This window comes from Nomascus leucogenys, chromosome 3 (assembly GCF_006542625.1).
Source record: "Nomascus leucogenys isolate Asia chromosome 3, Asia_NLE_v1, whole genome shotgun sequence".
Classification (NCBI taxonomy): Eukaryota; Metazoa; Chordata; class Mammalia; order Primates; family Hylobatidae; genus Nomascus; species Nomascus leucogenys.
This window is the reverse complement of record NC_044383.1, coordinates 85,358,118-85,377,480: the sequence shown is the minus strand read 5'-3', so window position 1 is coordinate 85,377,480 and position 19,363 is coordinate 85,358,118. Positions and strand designations below refer to the sequence as shown.

General features: G+C 36.2%; 1 protein-coding gene across 2 annotated transcripts in view; it reads left to right on the top strand.

The window, feature by feature from the left end:
- The window catches only part of FBXL4 (F-box and leucine rich repeat protein 4), a 70,339-nt gene extending 51,220 nt beyond the window's left edge, over positions 1 to 19,119 (top strand). Inside the window, exons 7-9 of one of the 2 annotated variants that reach the window (XM_003258362.4) lie at positions 12,461 to 12,532; positions 17,303 to 17,615; positions 18,587 to 19,119. In XM_003258362.4, the coding sequence (XP_003258410.1) occupies positions 12,461 to 12,532; positions 17,303 to 17,615; positions 18,587 to 18,750 (549 nt within the window). In that variant the 3' untranslated portion in view covers positions 18,751 to 19,119. The remainder of the gene's footprint in view (positions 1 to 12,460; positions 12,533 to 17,302; positions 17,616 to 18,586) is intronic. The other variant, XM_030809482.1, reaches the window with a different exon arrangement.
- The last annotated feature ends 244 nt before the right edge of the window (positions 19,120 to 19,363 follow it).

The following is a 19,363-nucleotide window of genomic DNA, read 5'->3' as shown; positions in this document are numbered from 1 at the left end:
CAGTAAGAATGTTATTCTGTTGCTTAGCAGCAGACTAGAAAACCAGGAGTGTTTTTTAAAAGTTGGAGTTATAAATGGAACACCTGCATCCAGTTTTGATTGCCTCACTTCAAGAATGATAGAGCATAAATTGAAAGAATCTGAAGAAGTGAAAAAACTGATTATAGGTATTGTGGGGGACTAGTATATGACAGTAATCCATAAGTATGGTTCAGCATCTGTTTACTTGGCCTACTCAGCTGTGTCGACAGTTTCAAGGACCCCTCTGCTTTTATCTTCATGAACTAGAAGACAACAAAAGAAGTTGATCTTTACTTCTGTAGGATATTAACACTCTCCTATTTTTTTCTTTCTGTGCCAGTTTATTTGGCAGAGCATATATATAAGTAAAATTGCACACCACCCTGACTGTTGATGAAAGCGGCTGGGCTTTCTACAAAAGATATATTAACTGTCTTTTGAAAGAGTGTGATTTAATTTAGTGCTATGAATTTGTTTTCTGACATGCGTATATGGTGGTCTCCTTACTGCATTCTTACTTGATTTAAACAATACATTATTGTATTTTGGTAAGTAGAGCAGGGATGGCCTTTCTTTTAAAAGAGCCATTGCAACTAACAAAGTCAGACTATAAGACCAAACTCATTGGCAAATGAAGAGGGTGGCTTCTCACTTACAGAGTCAGTGCTGGTAACTGAGACCAGGGTGAGAAATTAAAATAGAAAGAACCAGCTTCGGTCACCTAAATTAACTAATGCAGGATGTTGTTAGTTGTCATCTAAAATGCAGTCTATTTAAAACAGAAATGTTAATATAGCTAGATAATATATAAAACAGAAAGATATTAGTAATTACTTTGTTCTTAAACACAATCAAGAATCAATAGTTTTAATAGCTGATAAGTTTAATTATCACAGTTAAAACTAACAAACTTTCTTAGAGTCCTTGGTATGTGTCTCTAGGCTGTATTTCTGTATCCTGATTGGCCTTGTAGAACTTTCACTGGGAATAGGCGACTTGGTGGGGTGAGTTTGTGTGCCCTGAATGAGTGGATTATAGTCCAGTTACAGTCAAGAAGCCTAACTTGTGAGTGCAGTGGTGGGGGAGATCATCTTTTAATGGGGGCAGACTCCTTATCAAACAACCATGACAGTGACCAATAAGCCAGGTATAAGAAATCTACCTGGAAAGGACACCATTCATTAGAGATGGCTGATTAGCCCATCCTCTCACTGTTGGCATGTCCTGAGGAAAGCCAAATTATAGGACTGTAATTTGTTAACTGCCATGTCTTTAAATTTTTTTTTTTTTTTGTGGAGATAGGGTCTCACTGTGTTTCTCAGGCTGGTCTCAACCTCCTGGGCTCAAGTGATCCTCCTGCCTCAGCCTCCAAATGCTTGGATTATATGCATGAGCCACCACATCCAGCCCCATGTCTTTTTGACTGCGAATCTCTGCATCCATTGTAGGTTGTTATGCAAATTGATCAGTCGACTGATCAGTTGAGTATCTGTGAGGAAAGATGTATTCAACTATATTATTGTAGGAAAGATCCAATACAGTGATAAAAATAGGCTTCAAAATGAGACTGCAGGGCAAGGCGAAGGTGTGTGAACATTTAGTCTTAGATTTTGTTTCATCACACGCAAGGATTTTAATAATTTGACAAATTATCTGAACCTTAAACTGAAACTTGTATGTTAGAGCTAAAATTCTGAGTCTGTGGTCTAGGGTAGCTATTAAACATCTACAGTTAGGTTTAGAGAACTTTCTTCTTTTTCCTCAAAGGCAGTGTAAGGAACTTTATTAATTTTTACAATTTATGATATTTAGCCTTTTCTTTTTAGAGATCTGTCAGAATTCTAACTCCCCACCACAATGTTGATCTTAAAGTTGTGAAAGACAATATTATTTTCAAGTTGTGATTATGTATCAGTATATAATCTATACCATATTGTGTATTTGAACTGTATAAAAGAATAACTTCTAGTAGATGGTTCATAGCAAATCTGGATAAAGTAATTGAATTTAAGTATTCTAAAATGGTGATTATTTCTACATATGTTTAGTTTCAAGTACTTTAAATAGTTCTCAAAATACTTCAACTTTTTTGTTGTTTTTTTTGTTTGTTTGTTTTTGAGATGGAGTCTTGCTGTGTTGCCCAGGCTATAGTGCAGTGGAGCGATCTTGGCTCACTGCAACCTCCGCCTCCGTAGTTCAAGCGATTCTCCTGCTCCAGCCTCCCGAGTATCTGGGACTACAGGCATGTGCCACCATGCCTGGCTGATTTTTATATTTTTAGTAGAGATGGGGTTTCACCATATTTGCCAGGCTGGTCTCGAACTCCTGACCTCAAGTGATCTGCCGGCCTCAGCCTCCCAAAGTGCTGGGATTACAGGCATGAGTCACTGCACCTGGCTTTCAACTTTTATTCTATATTCTTCTTCACCAAGTTTATTGAAATTGGAAGCGTGGAGCAAAAAAAATTTAATTAGAGAAAGATTTACACTTATACATGTATTTTACACTCCAGTAATTGAGTGGTTGTGTTCTTAGGATTTCTTTGGAGATATTTGTTATGCAAATTTATGAATTTTCATTTAGTGAATACACTTTTATAAAATTTCACCACCTTACTCTGACATAGTGCTCTGATGTGTTTGAAATGTAGTATAATCAATGAAAGTACATTTGTTTCTGATCATGTTATATAACTAGTCTATATTTTAGCTGTCTTTGTCTGTAATATGTACACTTGTTACCTGTCCCTTATTAATATGCTTTCTAGGAGTCATGTTTTAGAATGGAGAATACTAATTTGGAATCCTATATTGAGTGTTATAATTAAGGGTTACATTCTTTATTAAAGATAACCAACAATTCTTAACACTGAGCAAAAAAAGTCATAAACTAGTAACAGCTAAAAACTTACATTAATGTAAAATAGCAAACATATTACTGCATACATTGATTATACAGGGTCTCAGTATATTATAAAATGTACAGGTATGCATAAATATAATTCTAAGCTATAAATCTGGACTATCTCAAAGTTATATGTGAGTATAATAAACATCGGTTATTTTTATTAAGTAGTTTTGCTTAGCACTTTAGAAGTATGGAGGGTGGGAAGTTATGAAGTTTATGGATAACGTTTCTTAAAAAGCTGTCAAGGAAAATTTGAATTCATGCCTTTTATCTATTAGTAAATTTCTTCGTAACAATTAAACGCATTAATAATAATTCTTTATAACTGAATGGCACTTCATATCTGCATACATCAAACTTCCACATCTGTTATCCATCATTTCACTAACTAAAACTGTTTTTGAAATTGAAATCATTCTTGTTTTTTTTTTTTTTTTTTTTTTTTTTGAGACAGGGTGTCACTTTGTCACCCAGGCTAGAGTGCAGTGGTGTGATCTCAGCTCACTGCAACCTCTGCCTGCCAGGTTCAAGTGATCCTTCCAGCTCAACCTCCCAAGTATCTGGGACTATAGGCATGCACCACCGTGCCAGGCTAATTTTTGTATTTTTTGTAGACATGGGGTTTTGCCATGTTCCTAGGCTGGTCTCAAACTCCTGAGCTCAAGTGATCTGCCCACCTCAGCCTTCCAAAGTGAAATCATTTTCTTAGCAATAGTCATTGTAGTCATTGTAGTAGTCTGAGTATTTGGAGGCTTCACTAAAGGACACTAGGGGGAATAAACTTGCTAAACAAACAAGAAGGCAGTTGTGAAAGTAGGAGGAAACAGTCTTCCTCCTGTTATAATCATTGGAGTATGGTGTTTATGGACTAATTCCTTTATAGTCCTTTTCTGAGTTGTAGAGGAAGGTCCGGAACCCTGATGCTATAAGCATACTTTACAGTTGTTTTTGCCTAATTGCATTAATAAAAACTGTTCACGTTGAACTTATCTCTTGCTTTTCTCTCCAGTTGTAACTTGTTATAATATTTTGCTGTTTACTTCTTTACCTTTGGCATTTCACAATGGCTGAGTGTCATGTGACCCACTTGAATATTTAATTATGTGTTTACTCTTCCAGTTTGGTCCCAGGTTAAGAAGCGTATGCTTCTTATGTGTGGGGAGTTGTTGAATTTATTACTTGAATTTATTCATTGGGTTTTGAAGCTGCTGAACAGGGTTAATAGGTAGATTTTAGATGGAATGTAAAATAAATCTTTGTTTATGAACATGTATTCTACTGCTAGATGACAGCATGCACCTAGAGTATGTTTCGGTAATTCTGTAGAAGAAATTATCATGGACCCAGTCACTCCTTAGTGAATGCCTTGCCGTAGTTGTTTAAGTAAGATTGCCCTTTGTTTGAAAATTACAAACTCATTTGAAAATGAATCTGCTGCCTTGCACTATTAAAGCTGCTATTTTAATTATATTTTAGTTTTATAGAACTACTCTTGTACTTCTATTGAATGAGTTTTTGAGACCTAACCAGCAGAATGTGTAGACTTGGGGACCTGAAAGATACTTTATGTCTTAAATAAGAGGTTCATAGAAGTTTTCACTTTTCATTTCTGAATAAATAAAATACTATGCCATTTTCACAGTACACCTAATAATATAGCTTTGATCCATCCATTTGTGTGTTCTAGATATGTAGCAGTGCTGCATATACTCATTATAGTAGAATTGTTTTGTTCTCCTATGTAGAGATTGGTAAACTTTTTCTGTGAAGGACTAGGTAGTAAATACTTTAGGCCTTGCAGGCCCTATGGGCTCTATCACAGCTACTCAGTTCTGCTGTTGTAGTGTGAAAACAGTCACAGACAATACATTAATGACTGGGTATGTCTGTGTTCCAATAAAACTTTATTTACAAAAACAGGCAGTAGGCTGGATTTGGCCTGTGGACAGTAGTTTGCCAACTCCTGCTCCAAACTATTGAGTTGGTGGTCTCTACAAAATCAGGTCCTTTTGCATCTGGAAATGAAGAGTTAATTTCTCCATAGTTTACTCTCTTTGCTTTGACATCAGTAACAACATTTTAATTCTGAATACTGATAGCATGGAGAAAGAATATTTTAAAGATATTTTAGGAGGAAACGGGTTAACTGGATTTAAAGACATTGTAAACTGATTCCATAGGCATGTTCACTAAACCTGGGGTACTCCCACAGTCTCTGGCTTTCGCTGATGAGCTTTGCTGCAGAAAGCCATGAAACTGTGTTAATTTGTGCGTACTCACCTCAGTGTTACCTGTCAGCCCTTTGATTTATCTCTATTTGACCTCTTGTTAATTCCTCACAGTATCTCTTCCAAAGTCATTGTTGTTCTTTCCATTACCATCACCTCCATCTCGCAATATCTTGGTCTCAGCATTTGATCTCACATCTCTTATTCAGCAAAGATCAGTTATATCATTCAACATAAATCTCTTTTGTTCTATGTTAGTTCCTTTTCAAGCTGAGGATTTTAAAAATGATAGTTCTAATATTAAATGATTTTTTAATTCCCAGTTTACTGTACAGACTGATACAAGTTACTGTAAAATATTTGCTGTGAATTCCTCTTCTATGACTTGAAATTCTGCCAGAGAAAATAATGTATCTACCATTTCACAAATGTTTTCTACACATATATAATTAGACTTTAGTTCAAAAGTGAGTTAGGAGGATATGCTGTTAGGTCTGTGCCTTAAAGTTACAATCTTTAAGATACACAATAAGCAAAAGTTGTGATTTCTCTGAAGAACAGTCCAGACAGGTTAATATAGTATTCTTGACAATAAATATTTTTTCTTACCATTATCTTACTTTTTTTGTTTGTTTCTTTTACAGACAGGTTCTTGCTCATTCGCTTAGGCTGGAATACAGTGGCATGATCACAGCTCATTGCAGCCTTGACCTCCTGGTCTCAAGCAGTCTTCCCACCTCAGCCTCCCAAGTAGCTGGGACCACAGGCATGTGCCACTATGCCTGGCTAATTTTTTTTATTTTTATTTATTTATATTTTTTGTAGAGATGAGGTCACACCATGTTGCCCAGGCTGGTTTTGAAATCCGAGGCTCAAGCTATCCTCCCTCCTTGGCCTCCCAGAGAGTTAGGATTATAGGTGTAAGCCACCACACCTGGCCTTACTCTTACTTTTAATTCAAAGAACTGATTGTATAGGGAATTTATCTCAAACTGTATCATGAGAATCTTATTGTCCCAGTCTGGGGATAATCAGCTAGGTGACAGTGTTCCAAGCCACCCCACCCAGGAGTTTGGATGGAAGTCTTAGAGAAAGAAGAGATTTTGTTCTGGGCAGATATACCAAAAAGTATTTAGTGACTTGGCATTGGCCATGCCTCCTAGTTAGAACTGAGCTAAGCCTTCTACTGGTCCTGCAGTATCCGCAGTGCCACTGCAGAGCAGGACCTCTATACCTTCAGCAGAAGTTCTGGTTCTAGAAGGGAGCAATGTGCAAGACCCTTAGACAAGGAGGAATAAAAAAAGATGGGGTCAGGAGATGGCAGTTCAAAGAAATAAGTGAAAGTACCTTGTGAAAAAGAACTAGAAATTTTGAAACATGAATAGACTAAAACAAGGACACATAGTTGTGAAAAAAACTGATTAGAAATCTAGCAAATAAAGTATAGTCATTAGGAAATAATCAATAGATGTGATAAATTCTAAATTGGACACAGGATTGCTAAATTAGAAGAGAAGTCTGAGGATTGTACTCAAATTTGTAAAAGGTATGTCAGACACTGCTGTAAGTTTTATACACACCCACACAATCTCAATCAATCAATCTTTCTCTCTCTCTCTCTCTTTCATTTACTCCTAAGGCAAGGCAGTCCTACTCATTTAATAAATATATATTGTGCCTACTATATACTAGTGACTCTGTTATTTATCTATTGCTATATATCAATTGCTTCAAAATTAGTGGCTTAAAACAACCTACATGTATTATCTCACACGTTTTCTGTGGGTCAGGAATCTGGGAGTGGTTTAGCTGGGTAGTTTTGGCTCAGGGTCTATAAAGAGGTTGCAGCCAGGTTGTTATCTGGTGTTCCACTCATCTCAAGGCTTGACTATGGCTGGTGGCTCAGCCTCCAAACTTCGGGGATGTTGCTACAGTTCCCCTTCAGCTTGTGACCAGAGGCCCCTGTTCTATCCACACAGGCCTCTCCATAGGCTGCCTGAGTGTCCTCATGACATGGCAGCTGGCTTCCCCCAAAGGAACAAGTTGGGAGGGAGGAAGCCAAGACAGGAGCCACAGCCTTTTTATAATTGTATTAGGAGGGTTCCAAATCAGAACCAATAGGAGATAAAGATATTTATTATAAGGAATTGGCTGACGTGATACTGAGGCTGGCGAGTCTCAAAATCTGCAGGACAAATTGGCAAGCTGGAAACCCAGGAGAGCTGATAGTGTAGTTGTAGTCTGACAGGTAGCAGGCTTAAGACCCAGGAAGAGCTGATGTTTCAGTTTACAACCAAATTCAGGAAGAAACCAGTGTCCCAGTTTGAAGGCCATCAGACATTGGTTTTTTTCCTGAATTTGGAAGAATTCTCTTTTATTTGAGGGAGGGTCAGCCTGTTTTTTCTATTCAGGCCTTCAACTGATCGGATGAGGCCCACCCACATTAGGTAGGGCAATGTGCTTTATTCAGTCTACTGATTTAAATGTTAATCTCATCCAAAAACAACCTCACAGAAACACCCAGAATTAGCAGGGCGCAGTGACTCACACCTGTAATTTCAGCACTTTAGGAGGCCAAGGCGGGTGGATCATGAGGTCAGGAGATCGAGACCATCCTGGCCAACATGGTGAAACCCCATCTCTGCATAATATAAAAATTAGCTGGGCGTGGTGGCACGTGCCTGTAATCCCAGCCACTCGGGAGGCTGAGGCGGGGGAATTGCTTAAACCAGGGAGTCGGAGGTTGCAGTGAGCTGAGATTGTGCCACTGTGCTCCAGCCTGGGGACAGAGTGAGACTCCATCTCAAAAACAAACAAACACCCAGAATTATGTTTAACTAAATATCTGGGCACCCCATGGCCTAGTAAGGCTCTTACATAAAATTAACCATCATGAATGTAATATTGAAAGTGACCTGTATCACCTCTACAATATACTGTTTGTTAAAAGTGAGTCGCTAAGTTAAGCCCACTCTCTCAAAGGGAGAGGAATTAAGCTCTACCTCTGGAAGGAAAGCATATAGAATAACATGGACATACTTTTCAAACAACTCTAACTGCTGGTACTAGGAGACTCCAGTGTTATACTCCAGTGTTCATTGAATAGAAGTTACTGAAGAAAAAAATGGAAGGAATGGTAGAAAAAAAGTAATATTTGAAGAGAGAATTGTTAAGAATCATCATCTTTCATGAAGAGAGATATGAGTCTTCAGATCAAAATGGGCACTTGGGGTTTTAAACAAAATAAATGAAAATACATTTTTAGACAGATTGGGATGTAATTGCAGGAGATCAAAAATAAAGGGACAAGAGCTATCAGAGACAAAAGATATATTACCTGCAGAGGAAAACAATTAGATTGACAATAGACTTCTTATCAAGTAAGAACTGATAAGCAATAGAGTAATGTTTTCAGAGTGTTGAAAGAAGGTAACTGTCATCTGAAAATTCAAAGTCTAGCTAAACTTTCGTTCTAGATTGAGGGAAAATCTCAAATATGCACAATAAAATTTATTTTAAAAAAAGATTGAGGGTAAATATTAAACTAAGTTATTTAACTTTCTGTCATTCTGATTCCCCATTTATAATGATAGGATAGGTAAATAACGATCTTTACCTTATAGGTTGTTAACTGTTCTGTTCACTGTTACGTCCCAAGTGCCTAAACAGTGCCTAACACATAGTAGGCATGCAATAACTGTTTGTTAAATGAATGGATGAGTGAATAGGATTGTTGTGAGGATTTATATATATAAAGGATTTACAGCAATGCTGCCTGACATGTTAATAAGTACTCAATAAATGTTTGTTGTTAAGATTTTATCACCTGTAGACACTCAGTAAAAGAACGATTAAAAATATTTCTCAACAAAAAGACACATTCTGTAAGGAAGTATCAGATATAAAAAAATTATGACACAGAAATTGATAAAATGCTAGTAAATTAACTAATGACCATGGAGGGGAGATTAATTTAAGAAAAATTAATCTTTTTGTATTATTTCTAAAAGGTAAAAACTAAAACCTTTCAGGTGATTCTAAAGTTCACATGAAAGAGCAAATGGCCAACAGCAGCTAAGAGATGTTTGAAGAATGAGGAAAAGCTATTTGCCATACTAGATTTAAAGACTTATGAACTATAATAATTAAGACAGAAATGTTGGTGCAGGGAATGGAAAATAGACCAGTGAAACAAAATGACCCAGAAGTAGACTCATGCATATATGGAAACCTTATATGTGACAGAAAGCATTACAAATCAGTGGATACAATGAAGTCTTCAATAAATCAAACTGGAACAATGTGGGGAAAATGAAATTTGATATCCTACCATATAAGAATCGATTGTAGTTGGGTTAAAAACCTAAGTGCAAAAAAGAAAGACTCGAAAACTCTGATTTTAAAAAAGAAGAATCTTAGATTCTTCCTTAGCTAAAGAAGAATTTTTTGGAAAAATCAACAGAATACAAACATAAGGGGGAAAAGGATTAATGACACATTTAATATAGTCATATTAAAATTTAAAATGTTCACATCTCAGAAAATCCAGTAAACAGTGAAAAGACATGCCTCAGAGAAGGTATTTATAGCTGATATAACTGACAAAGATTGGTATCCAGCATGAATAAAGAATTCCAGAAGGCAAGAAGGAAGAAACAACCCAATGGAAAGAAAAATCAGCAAAGGATGTGATTAAGCAATTTACAGAGCAGGAAATATGAATGGCCAATGAACATATGAAAAGATCTTCAGTCTCACTAGTAATCATACTAATGCAAATTATGCCATGCTGTACTCATGAGACAGGCAGACATTAAAAAGGATGAAAAGTCTATGTATGTTGGTAAAGATGTGGGGACCTAACAGTCTTACAGTACTGATGGGAGAATAGGTTAATTTAAGCACGCAGAAGAGCTATTTTGCAAAGCCAAATAAAGTCAAAGAATACATAAACGCCTGGAAATTCTCCTTCTGGTATGTTCTCTAGAGAAATACTCTTCTATAAATGCACAAGGAAGCACATAAAGGAATGTTTATTCTAACACTGTTTGTAATGGTGAAAATTGTAAGCAACTAAATATCAAATGAGAGTGTATGCTATAATATATTTGCATAATGGAATATTATACAATTTCTAATGTTAATATTATATGCTACTTATGGATACATAACATATAGTAAAATTGTATATTTTCAAGCATGTTTTAAACACCAAGTCATAATAAAGGTTACCTCTGAGGAAGTACGTGAATGGATGGAGGGATACAAAAATGTAGTGAGGTAAACAAAATACTGAGTTGATAAATTGAGTGGTGGCTACATGGTTATTATGGGCATTCTTTTGGACCCTACACTTGTTTGTGTATTTGAGATTCTTCATAGTAAGTAATTTAAAAATAAATTACCAAACAAGTTTCATTAAAGATTAGTGGACTAGAGCTATATGTATGAACATGGACAGATCCCTCACACTGATGAAGAAGATGCAGAAGTATATTCACATCATAATACCATTTATAGAGAAACCATGTAGAACAGTATTATTTGCTACTTATGGATACATAATGTATTGTAAAGTTATATATTTTCAAGCATGTTTTAAACACCAAGTCATGATAAAGTTTACCTCTGAGGAAGTATGTGAATAGATGGAGCCATACAAAAATGTAGCCAGATAAGCAAAGAATGTCAAAATGTTAAGAGTTGATAAAACTGAGTGGTGGCTACATGGGTGTTATATTGGAACCTATAGTTGTTTGTGTATTTGAGATTCTTCATAGTAAGTAATTTAAAAATAAATTACCAAACAAGTTCTGTGAATTATATGTATGTGTGTATTTATCTGTATGTGTGTGTATTTTTTTAATTTAAAATTTCTTACCAACAAGAATTTATGAGATTCTCTCTAAAAATTCTAATATTCTCTGGATTTTACTTAAGGGAAAATCTTATAAAACAACCTTTTAATATGGATATGGTCCTGTAATTAAAAAAAAAACAAACCTAATGTTATGTTCCTGTCTGTTAATTAGTTAACATGGCTAAGTATTGTGAAGAACCTGAAAATTAAATTATCTTAATATACCCTTTCTAATGTTAACATTCTGAGAGCTACATGGGATTGTTTTGTAAATGTTGTTATGTTGAAACTTAAGTATAAAATCAATATAAACTTTTTTTGTTTAAATTCAAAGAAATGCTCAATAATGAAATAATTAGACTTAAGTATAATAGTCCTCTGTGGCCTGTTGTAACTATTATTATTTTTGCTTTAAGTAACCTTACATTTTGAGAAATATTTTATTACTTTATTTTCTCAATGAGAATCTTTATCTGGGATTTGACCAAATGTTTTACATTTTCATTGACACATTCTTCACCTTTCCCTCAACTGATATTTTTTAGTTTCTGATCACTTGGAACAGATTTTTACAGCAGTTGTATAATATCTTAATTTTTAAATATATTTAAAAATGTATAAGATATTTTACCATGTAAGTTTGAATAGTTTTCTCAATTGATAAAAGAAAAATTAGAAATTTGAATATCTTGCACTATTTTGTTTTTCACAATTTTTCATAGCAGACTTGTTTAAAAAAATATTTTAGGATGCCATGATTATGTAGCAGTCTTTGGGTTTCTTTAGTGGTGAGACCGTTTTCATTGCACAGGATAGATGGGCTTAAATGGAAGGAACATGACTAGAAAGTGCATGTTATATATATTTCAGTCAGCATGTTGCTACTGACAGGTGCTCAGTGGTTGTTGGTATCCTTGTCAGCAAAGAGAATCCTTTGACATTAAAGTCACCAGCTCAATCCTGATTTGGGGTGACTCTATTGGCAGTTCCGTCAGGCTGCAGCTGATCAGTGAATGTCAGAGCTGCAGCCGTTCTTCAGGAGTGTCACCAGCCTGCTGTGGGGTTTTTGTCTTTTTGTTTTTGTTTTTGGAGGGAGGAGTGGTTTAGCTTGTCTTGTTGTTCAATCTTAGCCAGACTTTCAAATTGCTTACCTTTGGGAAATGAACCGAGAGGTCATAGGGAATATAGGTATCTTTAGGGCATCCAAAACCGTATACAAAGTGATTACTTACATGGAGACTAGTAATGATTACCTTGACTCCAAGCCGATCAATGGTGGAGCCTCCGGGGACTCATTAAATGGCATTTGTGGACTCTGTAACCTAGCTTTTGAGCTGCATTTCAGGAAAAGCAGTGACAGCCTTTAATGTCTAATTGACCTCTTCTCTTTGTTTCACTTTCATTCACTTTTCATATTTGCCTCTGATGTGGTCCCTAATGGCAGCAAACAGCACTGCTCAGCATTTTGAACTTCTGTTCAGAGCTTCAGCACCTCAGTTTGGGCAGTTGTGTCATGGTAAGTGTTTGAGAATTCTTTATACTACTCAGTTACTTGTTCTCTTTTTCTTCCTATGGGTGAAATGTATCCTGACTCACCCTACCCCACACACACCCACAGTTTTTCAGATTTATGGTTCTCTTCTTTGTCCCTTGCTTTCAAACATTTTTCTTAAATTGGAAAGTATGTCTTTGAAACACTGACATTATTTATCCAGGAGAGCAAGGAAAGAAGTATAGTGTGGTGGAATAGAGTATAGTTCTGCCTCAAGCAAGATGTTGTCTCCGACAAGCTAATCACCTCTCTAGGTTTCTTCACAAACTAAGGTGTTAGTCATACCCAAATGCCAATAGTTCAGTAAGTTTTTCACTAAGCTCATTTTAGCTTTCAAATCCTGAGATACTTTTCTTGAAATTTTAATGATAATAGATAGGTTTATTTTATCTGTTTGTTTTTGTGTTTGTTTTACTGTTCTTAGTGGTCAGAACAGAAAGATTAACACCCTGTGTTGGAACTCTTTTTTGTGTGTGGAAATTTTACTGGTCTGTGAAATATAAAAGCCTAGGGACTGTTGGACTAGATAAGCTTTAAAGTCCTTCCAGATTTTTTTTTTTTTTTTGAGACGGAGTTTTGCTCTGTTGCCCGGGCTGGAGTGCAGCAGCGCGATCTTGACTCACTGCAATCTCCGTCTCCCGGATTCAGGCGATTCTCCTGCCTCAACCTCCCGAGTAGCTGGGATTACAGGCATGTGCCACTACGCCTGGCTAATTTCTTTGTATTTTTAGTAGAGATGGGGTTTCACCATATTGGGCAGGCTGGTCTTGGGTTTCACCATATTGGGCAGGCTGGTCTTAAACTCCTGACCTTGTGATCCGCCCACCTTGGCCTCCCAAAGTGCTGGGATTACAGGTGTGAGCCACCGTGCCCAGCCTAGTCCTTCCAGATTTAAAATATGATTTTATGTACCCTTGAAAGAGCTCATGGGAAAAGTTAAATCCTTTAAACCGCATAATTATATAGCTTTTAAATAATACTGAGATATAAAGGACAATAGAAATCTTGTGTGGAGAAGGTGTGCATGTGTGTGTTTGTGTGCACACATAGCATAAGTGAACCTTCCAGTGTAACTGACTGGAAGAATTCATTCCTCCTCACTTCCTCCCCGGTTCCCTAAAACAGTGTAGGTTTAGGGGATCCCCAGACCATTCCATTTCTGCCTTGCATTCACTTAGTAGGAAGACTTGAATAAGCAAAATGATTGCAAGATTCCAGAAAACTTCTGGTATGCTAGGGAGTATTTGCTTTAAGTAACCTTACATTTTGAGAAATACTTTATTAGGGTCAATAGACAGGGTCCCTGACCTAAAATAAGTACCATTTGAACACCTCTTAGAGCTCAGTGTGGCTTCAGAAATGCTCCAAGATTTGGCAGTGTAGACTAAGTAGGCCTCTTATGATGACATATTTATCTCTGTGTCCCCATGGTCTTTAAAATCTTGTGGTTAGGTCTTATTAAACCCCAAGTATGGGCTCAGGCCATCTCAGTCTCTAGAAACAGTCTTGGGAGCCCACTAGATTTTCCTCACTTCTGGTCAAATTCTTTCCATAGTAAGCCATTTGATAGGCTTCTGTGGGTCTCTCTAGTGACTCTTCTTGATGGGCCTAGTGACATTTGATGGCAGTTTCTGCCACAACAAACCAGCCAGTTACTGCCACTTGGATCTTCTTTATTGCTAGCCTGCCCTCTTTAGATTGGTAAGGACCATTTAACTTTGCTTAGACGTACCTTATTCTGCTTGTTATTTACCTCCCCTTAAACTGGAGCAACATTCCTTAGAAAATCAAGCCTCTGGCCATAGACTCTTTAATGTTGGAATTATATATATGCTTATAATTGAAATTATATTATTTTAAATTAGCATTTTCCAGAGTTGACCCATGGAAAATTAGCTCTAAAGGATAATCAATTTTAAAGGCTGTGTATTTGGGGGTGGAGTGGAGATTCCTAATGAAATTAGGAAGCCAGGTATGGTTGCTCACACCTATAGTCCCAACTACTCTGGAGGCTGATAGAGGAGGATTGCTTGAGCCCAGAAGTTCGAGGCTGCAGTGAGCTATGGTTATACTACTGCACTCCAGCCTGGTCTTAGAGTTTTACAGTGGTGTGTCCTGCAACAAAGAAACTGTTTACCTTTGCTAAAACCAGTGTTTTCAAACCTTGCTGACTACTGAACTCATTTTTCTATATTACATTTTCCATATTACATTTTATTGTTGACTGTCAATATAATAGCAATTTTTAGATTTGTGATATTTATGAAGCAACTGTTCACAGTATACATGCATAGAGCACTGTGCTGACTTTCCCATGGTGATTGTGATCTATTATATACCTTCACTGAGTATTCACCTTATGGCATACTTTCTCTGTGGTGAGTTTAATGTAGATACTAAATTAGTTGTGTCACTTTTTTTCTGAAACTAATCTTTGGCCACAAGTGCCAGTTAGACAGATTTGCAGTGACAAGAACTTCTGAAGAGTAGTGTCTCACCTGTAATAAACCTGAATATTCTAGTCAATGCCGTAAACATTTTACATATTTTAGGACTACTTAGAAATATTTATTTTTCCTCTTGATTGGGAAAGAGACAAATTTTATCTATTTCTTTTTACTTTTAAAAATGACTTTTAAAAGTTTAAATTCCACTATTATATAATGCTGATTGAAGTAATTTAAAGTTGCCTAAATTAAAGAATCCTGAGACCTACCTGCTACTTTCTTAAGTTTCCTACTAATTATGTGATCCTGGTCAGGTCACTTAAATTCTTGCTGATAGTTCCTCTGTGACATTTGCCTTATTTTTAAAATTAGATAATGAATAAGAAAATAAATATGTCTAATATTTTTGGGGAAAAAAGAGTCCTGCATAATATCTAAAATTTAGAAGGAATTATAGTTAATAAAGGAGGTTGCCTTTGTTCCAGTAAAAAGTATTTAGTTTCATTTTTATTTTCCCAGCCCTGAATTTGGCATGAGTAGTGCTGTGAAAATTTCACAACAACAACAAAAAACTCTTGAAGGAATTTCTCACTGTGTTCTATGCTGGTAGAGAATTTGTTCAAATGCCACTGAGATTGCCCAGGCACAAATTGGGCAGGGTCAGAATCATGGGTTTCAGAAAGTTTTTTAATTTTTTTTTTTTCTAAATAAGCTAATTGTCTGCCCTAATTATCAAACCCACAGTTTTGTATTGTTCAGGTATACTCACTTAAGGAGATATGTTCCCCCAAACCTGTTTCTCATAGACTTCCGCATGATTCCACCATACATACACTGACATCCAGAACCTTAGAAATCATTACTGCTATATCTAATCTGTCAGCCTTTGGTTCTAACTCAAAAATGCAGCCCCAGATCTGTCGGATTTCTCCATTCCACCATTGCCACCTTAATCCAAGTCCCTGTCATCTGTCCTTTACACTGTTGCAGGCCTCTTCAATGAGCTTCCTCCTCTGTTCCTCCCCACTATAGGCCCATCCTCCAGACAGAAGCCAGAGGTGGTTTTGTCAGTTTTTATGTAAATAATATGTCACTCCTTTGCTTAGAACCCTCCATTGACTTCCTTAGTACTTGAAAGAAAAATCTAACTCCTTCATGGTCTAAGTGGCATGGCCACTGCGTGACTCTGCCCTCCATAGCCCGCCCTCTCCCTCACCACCCTTGGACTATATGGATCTCATTTTTGTTCCTCGAATGCATCAACCTTATTCCTGGAGATTTCAGCAATTACCACCTCTTCCCTCAACCCCTGACACTCTGATCACTCTCTCATCACTCTGTTGTATTATTTTCCCACTATATGTCTCTGTGAATGTATTTTTTCCTTAATTAGTCTGTGTGTCTTTCCTAAAAATGTGGACAGTGTTTCCTTTTTTCAGTTTACTGCTGGTCCTAGCATCTGGAGTGGTGCATAGATGTTTGCTGAAAATACAATTAAACAAAAGAACAAAAGGAAATAATCATTGTAATTGTTTACTATTTTGTTTCCTTTTGATTTCTTGTGATAATTTTAAAATCTGATTTTAGCAAAATCAAATGAACCTCTTAAAATAACCTATTTAAAGAAACATTATTAAAGCATGTAAAGCCCAATAACTGAAATGTTTAATCCTTGATTAGTAGAGTCTTATCCTGTAATCATGAGGTAAGCACTGGACACCTCCAATAACTGACAGTTGATTAACATATTGTAATCTAAATTATTTTCATGTTGTATATGCAGTCCCCAAATGCCTCATTTAACACAAAACTAGTATCCTTATTAGTATTATCAGCATTTCCACATAGTGTTTTAGAGCCTACCAGATGCACATCAAGGAGATCTTATATACCTGCCAAAGTACATTAGCCATATATAAAATGGAGGAAAGTAGATGCTGTCAATGAGTAGCAGCAGCAAGGTTGAAATGGTGGGCATAAAAGAAGAACACATATTCCTTTAATTCTTCATGAGAGACTGAAGACATCAGACTGCTTTGGGATTTAATTCATTAACATCTTCTGTCTGGAGTTCTCTTAAATGGATTTTTAAATAAATGAGTACTCCTGGCTGTTTTATGAAACAGTGGCAGATCCGTGAGGTGAGTGGGCAGATCTGTATTAACAAGGATGTGGATTTGTTTACATGGAAGCAAAGCAATAGGTTATAATTAAGAATCTGACTTACTCTAAACAATTTGCATGTCTGAGCATAACACGTAAAAGATTGGAATTATTTGATTTCCAGATTGAAGACTATGATGTGATAGCTAGCATGATAGGAGCCAAGTGTAAAAAACTCCGGACCCTGGATCTGTGGAGATGTAAGAATATTACTGAGAATGGAATAGCAGAACTGGCTTCTGGGTGTCCACTTCTGGAGGAACTTGACCTTGGCTGGTGCCCAACTCTGCAGAGCAGCACCGGCTGCTTCACCAGACTGGCACGCCAGCTCCCAAACTTGCAAAAACTCTTTCTTACAGCTAACAGATCTGTATGTGACACAGACATTGAAGAATTGGCATGTAATTGTACCAGGTTACAGCAGCTGGACATATTAGGTAAGGATACAATATATAAATTTGTTTTAAATGTCTGTTTCCTTGACATAAAAGCCAATCTCAGACTTTTTGTAAGGAAAAAAAAAATTTTGGATACAATAAGAATTTTGTCCTGATAAGACTGCTTGGGTTGATAGGAAATGCAAGATAGATCAGTTAATATAGGGAATAATTATATATGTACTTTAATAAAATAGTGAGGACAGTAACAGAATTTTATAGTTGAAACTGTAAAAAACTATAACCATTAATTCTTGGTCTACTTGTAAGAGTGAGAATTTACATGAGCTGCGCTCTCTATTTTTATTAAGGAGAGAAAAGAAATTAATTCATTTGTATAATGAATTCAAGCTAGTTTTTTTAAGTTTCTTAATTAAAATTCTTGATTAAGGAATATCGTGAAATCTTTATCCCTGATAATTCTAGCGTTTAGGAATAGTTCTACCCCAGGCAGATCTATTGAAAATCTTTTCCAGCTCTGGGATTTCTTGAATCCTTACTGCATTCATCAGAAAGGAACCCTGTGTAATTTTGTTACTTCTTACTTTTAGCCAGGGGTGCTAGCAGTGTCACAGTAGTTATCATTGTCCACACAATTGATACTTTGTGAAGTCACATCACACTTGCACATTTTACATCAAATGCATGGTGAAAACCATTTTGAACTGGGGTGACAGAAATAGGAAAGTCTGGAGGAGCTGATTTGAAGGGGTAGGAGGTAGGAATGAAGATAGTGGGTAGGATATTGGCAAGATTCAGGTCCTAGATGCTAAATTGGCTGGAAAATTCAACTTTTACTTTTTAAACAACCATTTCAATATGAAGTCACGTTTGAAAAAATGATTTTAATTTGTAAAGGGTTATTTTAAGTTCATTACAAACAATAAATCATGGATGGATTCATTGTTAGCACATTATATAAATGTTATACTTAAGGTGTTTTGTTTTGTTTTTTTTTTCCCCTTAAATAGGAACAAGAATGGTAAGTCCGGCATCCTTAAGAAAACTCCTGGAATCTTGTAAAGATCTTTCTTTACTTGATGTGTCCTTCTGTTCGCAGATTGATAACAGAGCTGTGCTAGAACTGAATGCAACCTTTCCAAAAGTGTTCATAAAAAAGAGCTTTACTCAGTGACTTAATATATGTTCTGTATTAAAATTAATGTGCTTTGTTGGGGTTTAATTTTGGGATTGGTTTTGGATTTTGTTTTTAGTTGTTTTAATGGTAAGAATTAAGACATTTGCAGATTGTAAAGAAAAATATGAAATTGTCCATTAAATCAAGTAAAAATGTGCACAAATGTTTTCATAAAATACTGCAAGCACTTCTCTTCAAGAATATGAGTGGATGATATTATTTTTACCTTATGTTAATCAGTGATATGCTTTAGTCAATAATATGATTGATAAAAGAATAACATGGAAACATGCTAACTTATTTTCAAAGGAACACTGAGCAATAAAGTATTGTGGCATTTATGCAAAAAAAAGTTAATTTTTTACACCTCCGTGTAAGGATGTCTTATTAAGCCTGTGACCTGGCAAGTGTTTTGTTCGGTATGTACAAAATGGTCAGAGCTAGTTAGAGAAAGAGACATGCTTTTCCAGCTATTTGGTTATTTCTCTGGATTAACTGTTCAACTGGAAAATTTGTAGTTTTTCTAGCCAGGTGTGGTGGCGCACACTTGTAGTCCTAGCGACACAGGAGGTGGAGGGAGGAGGATTAATTGAGATGGGATTTTGAGACT